The sequence below is a fragment of the Phanerochaete carnosa genome (genome assembly GCF_000300595.1).
Source record: "Phanerochaete carnosa HHB-10118-sp unplaced genomic scaffold PHACAscaffold_7, whole genome shotgun sequence".
Classification (NCBI taxonomy): Eukaryota; Fungi; Basidiomycota; class Agaricomycetes; order Polyporales; family Phanerochaetaceae; genus Phanerochaete; species Phanerochaete carnosa.
This window is the reverse complement of record NW_006767634.1, coordinates 198,300-205,075: the sequence shown is the minus strand read 5'-3', so window position 1 is coordinate 205,075 and position 6,776 is coordinate 198,300. Positions and strand designations below refer to the sequence as shown.

At 53.9% G+C, this 6,776-nt stretch overlaps 3 protein-coding genes across 3 annotated transcripts in view; all 3 read right to left on the bottom strand.

Moving 5' to 3' along the window:
* Positions 1 to 1,924: 1,924 nt before the first annotated feature.
* Positions 1,925 to 5,054, bottom strand: PHACADRAFT_259150 (uncharacterized protein). The gene is made up of 7 exons (XM_007397629.1): positions 4,884 to 5,054; positions 4,813 to 4,830; positions 4,648 to 4,758; positions 3,974 to 4,588; positions 2,856 to 3,922; positions 2,603 to 2,806; positions 1,925 to 2,554 (listed from the first exon to the last, which is right to left on the bottom strand). Exons 4-7 carry the CDS (start codon positions 4,561 to 4,563, stop codon positions 2,055 to 2,057), a joined length of 2,361 nt encoding a protein of 786 aa, XP_007397691.1. The 5' UTR covers positions 4,564 to 4,588; positions 4,648 to 4,758; positions 4,813 to 4,830; positions 4,884 to 5,054; the 3' UTR covers positions 1,925 to 2,054.
* Positions 5,055 to 5,264: 210 nt separating this feature from the next.
* On the bottom strand, positions 5,265 to 5,893 carry PHACADRAFT_259149 (uncharacterized protein). The gene has a single exon (XM_007397628.1). The coding sequence runs from the start codon at positions 5,826 to 5,828 to the stop codon at positions 5,610 to 5,612; it is 219 nt and encodes a 72-aa protein (XP_007397690.1). The 5' UTR covers positions 5,829 to 5,893; the 3' UTR covers positions 5,265 to 5,609.
* Positions 5,894 to 5,901: 8 nt separating this feature from the next.
* Positions 5,902 to 6,776, bottom strand: part of PHACADRAFT_185789 (uncharacterized protein) — a 3,023-nt gene continuing 2,148 nt past the window's right edge. The window contains exons 5-7 of the mRNA XM_007397627.1: positions 6,731 to 6,766; positions 6,368 to 6,678; positions 5,902 to 6,316 (exon numbers count right to left, since the gene is read on the bottom strand). Coding sequence (XP_007397689.1) covers positions 6,107 to 6,316; positions 6,368 to 6,678; positions 6,731 to 6,766 — 557 coding nt within the window. The 3' untranslated portion in view covers positions 5,902 to 6,106. The remainder of the gene's footprint in view (positions 6,317 to 6,367; positions 6,679 to 6,730; positions 6,767 to 6,776) is intronic.

Sequence of the window (6,776 nt, the reverse complement as noted above, 5' to 3'; positions counted from 1 at the left end):
CCTCCTCTGACCTCTGGATACCATGATGAGCGACGGCTGAATGCTAAAATATCAAAGAATGATCAATATGTATGATTTTAGGTGGTTATTCTTGCTAATTGAAACCGTACGCAGTGAAGTTCGAGGCAGCGGGTTTCTAAGCTGGCTCGTTTGTGGGGGACAGCGACAGAGATTTGCGTTCGATATACGATGTGGACAAGTCCGCGATGTCGATTACGCAGGATGCGAGGGTGCTATAAACTATATTGCTCCATAGGTGAACTTGCGGCATGCATTTGCAAACTAGCTAGCTCTAGTGCGTCTCGTCAACATTTCATGAGCTAGTGAGAACAACGACAAGTGCCAGTTGGTCTCCAGGTAATATTGCAATAATGATATCGACAGGAGATGGCACCTATAAGCAAGCTCTCGAGGTGCGCCGTCTCTACTTGGCCTTTCATCATCAGTTCACTTCAGCTCACAGCTAAAAATGTCTCCTCCTAATGGACCACTTGGACATCATTGTGGCACACCATCATCGTTGGTATGTGAGCTCCCCTTTGTAAAATCATGTTGATGTATGCCAAAGCATAGTTATATCATGTACCCAACTCTGCTTCACGCTCCGGTGAGTCGCAACAGCTTAATTCCTGATCTCACAGGTCGTTAACACATTTATTTAGTCTCTCAGTTCCTGCTTCAAATGCACCAAGCATGGCTGCGCTAGCCACGCACGTGCAGTACGTCTATTCAGTTCATGCAAAAGCTACTCTTGGCTTATCTAGTCCCAGATTTACATGCGAACTCACACCGTTTACCTGAGGTGAGGGGCACTATATGCTCGGAGCTCATACCATACCTGCCAAGGAGTGTTCCGACAGGGTCGCACGGCAAAAGCGATCTGCACCAGCTGCACGCTCCCCACTGTCATCGGTGATTGCATGAGCTGTTGTAGCACATAAAATGTAGTAAGACTGTTGTTAATAGCATTCTTGGCCTCATTCTCGGCCTCCTGCGGTGGGAAGAGGTGGCTGAGGCTCGTGGCGAGGGCTCAGAACGCGTACATTGCAGGTAAAAGTAATTTAAAACTCCGATATTTACCCATTCAAATATAATAAGCAGATACAAACGCGTTACGGTTGTACAGATTGTGCAGAATCAGAACGAACAGATCATTGAAACTCCGATTTATTCATCTGTATCAGATTGCTTACGGGAAGGCATCCACTGATTGACCACAGACATGTGTCGAGGGAGGGCATCGCGATGTGGGAAGAGACCGCGACAAATTATGATGCCTCGCCGCAGATGATACTTCTGGCATCTGATAGTGATAGATGGTAAGCTTCTAGCTTGGCAGCATGTGTAGCGCACTTGGCCACAATCAGCGCGGAGTGACTGGTGGAACAGCTAGCCTGCTCGGACGTTGCTCGGAGTGTAAAAATTCAGCTTCTACTCCGTACTCCCCTCCCAGAGCATAGAGGCTTGTAACCAGGGACATACGTCTCGTCTTCGGTAATTGTCGCTGGAGACTACATTGTGAACGAATCCTAGGAATCATGCCGGTTGATATCAAAGTTACTTTCCCAGGACAACAGCTCCCGCGAATGTCATCCAATCATATGTAAGTACGCACGCAGTGTACTGCATCTCGGGAGTGCAAGCTCGGCGCGCTGGGACTTCTGGAATTAACCAGAGCGAAGCGAAGAAACTGCTCTGTTTACGAGTGATAATGTCTCAGTGGAACCTGCCGAGCGCCACGACGACACAAGCAGCCAACACAGGGTCACGGAAGGCTTTGCGTCGGCATAACGGAGGCCACGGACCAGTCTGTGAAACACGAAAGCGTCGTCTACGCGAAAAGTTTAGATCATGATTGCATCACGGATAGGTTAGACGTACCGATATACAAACGGTTGCCAGTGCGGCGATTCCAGGAGAGTTCGGGTACAACACGAGGCCGTGTATTTTGAGTGCATTATGTAAAGTACAGATATTTACCCAACGATACAAGGCACTTACCACCTACACACCAAAGCAATAATGATACAACAACAGCTCGAGGAGGTACACAACTAAAGCGCAGGCGAGAGGATGCTTCCTGACGGCCCAGGTACAGGTCCGATGCTGAAGAATGAAGTCGGCGACGAAGGGTCTTCGAGATTCTGATTATTCATCCGCGGCGACATGAGTAGAGCAACATCAATGTCGCTGCCGCCTGGTACGTTGAACATGGCCAACAGGTCCGACGGGTTCATCGCCATCGCTGCGTCGGACGAGACGTCCATCCCACCCGTGTCCATGAACGTAGACCCCGGCGTGCTGCCAACGTACGCCGCTTTGCCATTCGCGAAAGGCCCGCTCGGCGGCGGCGAGTTCATCTTAACGGTTGCGGATGACAGGTCAAGGAAGGCGTCAGACGGTGAGAAGGCCTCAGGGCTGCTGTGCTGCGACGTTGAATCGTTCGAGCCTCCTGTTCGTAGCGTCTTCTTGCGGATGGGACGAATCCATGGCGGGCGCGGCTTCCCAGATTGTGTTCCGTCGGGCCGGGGCGAGTCAAGCGGGATTTGGGTCACTGAAGGGCCGTTAGTACAGACAAGGCGTGCGCACGACCAAGACTTACATCGACAAAACTCTTCCATCAAGTCGCCCGAGCGGAGACCGCAGACATACCGTCCACTGAAACGCTTCAGCAGACCAACGCATGACCGTAGCGCCTCCAACGACGGCTGGATGAGCGGTCGCAGAGACTCTGTACGGCAGTTGATCAGGATTGCCACTAGCGTGCGCCCTGCAGCTGTCAGCTGATGGATGACATGTACACCATCTAAATAGTCGTTAGAATAGGAATGCAATATCTCCGTCGCTATACTCACAGTATGTCATGAGACCTTTCCCCGCGACCTGCAAGTGCGACGAGATTATCTGCATGGCGCACTCTTGGGCGGCCCGCATCGCTTCGCATTCGGCCTCGCTTTGCTCCTCGGCGTCCTGTCCTCTAAAGGCACGCTCGGCGACCATCTCTGAGAAGCGGTGTCGAAGGAGCAGCATCCGCACGAACTGCTCCGCGCAATGAATGCGCTCCGCCTGTGTGACGCGCAGCACATCGCCGCTCGCCATGGTTTCGACTGAGTGCGCCCAGAACGGCGGGACGCTCTTGACAATGTCGTCGAGGAGCGCCTCCTCCTCGCGGAGTTCTGTGTGCCGCCGGAAGCCGCTCAGGATGCTCGTGGCCCGCGTCAGGAACGGAGAGTTGTCGCCAAAGTGTCTGGACGGTGGCCCGTCGAGGATGGATTCGAGCACGACGAACACGCGCAGAAGCGAGACGAAGGCGGCCATGCGGCTCTGGTGCTCTGCCGGCTGGATGCCGATCCCTTCGCGCGTGATAAGCTCGTCGTCGACCATCGCGGGCTCGCCGATGTCGCAGTCGCGCAAGCGGATCATTGGCGGCCGGCCGAAGTGTGACGCGGCCTGCTTGTCCCAGAGGTAAACGCACCAAAACGTGCGTTTACGAACCTCGTCCTCGATTGGATCGAAAACGTCATATGCGTCTGCAGAGCGGTGTAGGCCCGTGTCTAACGAAAGTGTAATAGATTCGGCCAGAAGTGCGAACGCTTTCGAAAGTTTGCCCAAGCCCACTGCATAGACACCGGCGACAAGGACGGACTGCACGGTGTAGACCGTCGGTCGGTCCGCAGATGGCAACGTTCGTAGGCGGCCAAAGAGTTCGAACCACTGCGTTCCTGCAGAGTTACCATCATTGGGGTCAGAGCGTACTCTTGGGTCGTCGATGTGCCGCGATGAGAGACAGCATATAGCGACGATTAGCGCTGCGAATCCAGGTTCGCCCCATTTGGATGGGTTCCCATAGTCTGCGAGGAACGTCGGAACATGTAGGAACGGCAGGAGATAATACGATGTAGAGAGATAGCACTGCACTAGGCTGCAATTCACTCAGCACGCAGGGCGTGGGAGCAAGCGGCCCGGTACGCACCTGTCCATGAGATCTGGTGGAATGAAGGATGTGATGAGCTTCCAGATAACCTCGGGGTTGGTCTCTTGTCGTTGAGGCGTTCGGTCAGGAAACCATTCGTTCACGGCCTGTACGCTGGGCACTGGCCATGGATTTTGGAGGTTTGGCGGCTCGGTCTCCTGCTTCGTGACGACCTTATGCTGCTCGACTAAGAGATCGAGAAGAGGTAAACCTGACGTCTCGCCCTGCCACCGAGTGTAGCCTTCGTCGTCAAAATAGAGGTATGTTGGGGACAGGGACATTCGCGCGGTCTCCACGGTTAAGCGCTCGACCGCGGATGAGCCATTCATCTGAGGCGGGGTCGAGTGTCTCGAGCCCGGCTGTGGCTGGCTCGATCCAAAAAACGTCGAAGGATTGATCAGAGGGTAGGAGTTGAGTGATGGTGGTGGGACGCCGAGGGGGTAGGTGTGGGTAGACGACGCGAAAGACGCATGGGGGTTCGTAGAGGGATCGACGGGAGGTGGTAGCATACCATTAGTGCTGTTCAAAGCACCTCCTGCCGCGAAAACTGCCGGGGGGATCGCCTGAATAAGGGTTTCCAGATGGTGCATGCGGTCCTCAAGGGTAGATGCCCTTCTGGTAGGCGAGTACAACGTTAATCAGTATATACGCGCTCAAAGAGTTAGTAAACGCACTTGGACTTGTGTGGGTGAGTCCTCTTTCCCGGCTCCTCAAATGTACAGGACGAATTCGATGTTAAGCAGGACTGGCATGGGTGTCCTTCGTCGCATTTGATTCGCCTCCGTCTCGAGGAATGTTTTAGCGGAACGCACGGCCCTCCTTAGGCCTCTAAAGCTCACCTGCAGCGATCACAAGCTCTATACACGAAGCGGTGTTAGAGAGGGCCTTCGAAAGTTGGCACACTACATGCCTGCTTAGTTTGAATCGTCTCTCTTTCAGGATGGACGGCTGAGATTTCTCTGTAGGGTGTTGAGTCTGTTGGGCCTGCTGATGCTGCTCGCCGTTCGAGTTCGTGGAAGACGACATATTCCGAGACACATACGACGCTTCAGGCCGTCGTGAAGTGCTAGAGTCGGGACTGCACGGTGTGGTGCTCCGCGAAGCTGAATGGATAGGATCAAGTCATGCTTACCCTTTCGGTGAGTCTCTGACGTATTCAAAGTCCGATAAATAGCTCATTGGATTATGTGGCTAATTAGAGTGTACTGCAAAATTATAACTTCCCTGGCCTCCTCGGACACGAGATCGTAGGGTCTCGAACGAGCTCCAATTCCAAAATAGCCCGTGCTCGCTAAGCCGTGAAGCAGTTTGAGGCCGAGCTCCGGTTGCGACGAGCGGCAGCGACGGCCGACCTCGGAGCATGCCTGAACAATGGAAAGCACAGCGCAAATAAGCTCGGGGCAGCAAGGGGATATCACCCGTAGATGAGTAAGTGAGCGTCTACAGCTAAGATAAAGAGCTTCTGAATGAAGCCATGACGACTTCGTTGAGCAGCATCACTTGGGGACCCTGTATATGGTAAAGACTATCAGCGCGACACTTTCATACATTCGAGTTCAGTGGTCCCAATGAATTGCACGGGCTTGACGACCCAATTGGACGGCCTTTGGGTATGAACTTCCCAACGCGGACAAGGCTAGCATGCGTACAAAATCCACTGCTCGCGCTCTGGTGTGTCGTATCCGTGTACGCTTCGCATAAAAGGACCTGCAGACGGAAGAGACCACAATCTGACAAGTCTAATCAATGGTCTGGACGTCCGAACTCCGAGGACTAACGCACCTGCAATGCATCCGACAACAGCCCTGCATCCGCAGCCCTGGATCTTGACCGCAGACCTCCGAGGCGGAGACATCTTTCGTTGACAGTCGACAACATATCGTGTCCAGGAACCTACCACGGGTCACTCGTAAAGTCAACAGCACAGTCAGCCGGGACATAAGGATACACCTGCATTGAATGTACATTACTCCTACAACAGCGATATCAAGAACAGCAACAATCGTCGAGAAACATCTGAGTAACGGAGAAACCCACTGATGTGAATTCCAGAACTGAGAGTCCCTGGACAGCCCGAGCAAAACACCCGATGCTGGTCCGTACTAACCCGTACAGAGAAAGTGCACAGACTCCTTATTCGTCTTCGCGGGGCTTGCGAGTCCAGTCAACGAAGTTTTTGAGCTGTTCGAAGGTGATGAAGATAAGCATGGTCGTCGGCTGTAGACGCATCCACGCGGGAACCCAGCCCTTGAGCATGAACATCGGGCCCTCAGTCTTCATCGACCGCCTGATGAGTTCCATCGTGGACCTGCTCTCAGAACCTGAAGCGCTCATGATACGGCTCTGCAAGACATCATGTCAGTCATCTCCCAATATGCGCGTGCATATACTCACCTTCAGGACGTCGGCAGGCGAGCAGACGGTCGTCGCAACGGTACCAGCAGCGAAGCTCGCAGCGGTGTGACAGAAGATGTTGTCGTCGAAGTAGGAAGTCTTGAGGAGCTCGGCCTTGAAGAAGTCATACGACGCGAGCTGGCTCGAGTTCATGAGCACCGCACGGATGACGTTGGGGCCGACGCCGCGCAGCATGCTCGACGGCCCCTCCTCGCGGATCATGCGCGCAAGCGCGTCCAGACAGTGCTTGTAGTTCAGCCGCTTTTCTGGAGGCTTAGCCATGTCGCCTTGCATGCGGACCATGATGATCTCTAGGCGCGGGGTCAGCCGCAAGCGCGAGCGTGCACGTAGTGCGGCACTTGCCTCCTGGGTTGCCAACCACTCCAGCAATAGAACCAGCTGTGGTCCG

Excerpts from the sequence above, each read along its gene's own strand:
- PHACADRAFT_259150 (XM_007397629.1), bottom strand. The coding sequence starts at position 4,563 with ATGCACCATCTGGAAACCCTTATTCAGGCGATCCCCCCGGCAGTTTTC. Across the intron at positions 3,923-3,973 it reads CCACCAGATCTCATGGACAG|CCTAGTGCAGTGCTATCTCT; the intron begins GTGCGTACCGGG and ends AGTGAATTGCAG. Across the intron at positions 2,555-2,602 it reads GATGGAAGAGTTTTGTCGAT|TGACCCAAATCCCGCTTGAC; the intron begins GTAAGTCTTGGT and ends ACGGCCCTTCAG.
- PHACADRAFT_259149 (XM_007397628.1), bottom strand. The coding sequence starts at position 5,828 with ATGTCTCCGCCTCGGAGGTCTGCGGTCAAGATCCAGGGCTGCGGATGC.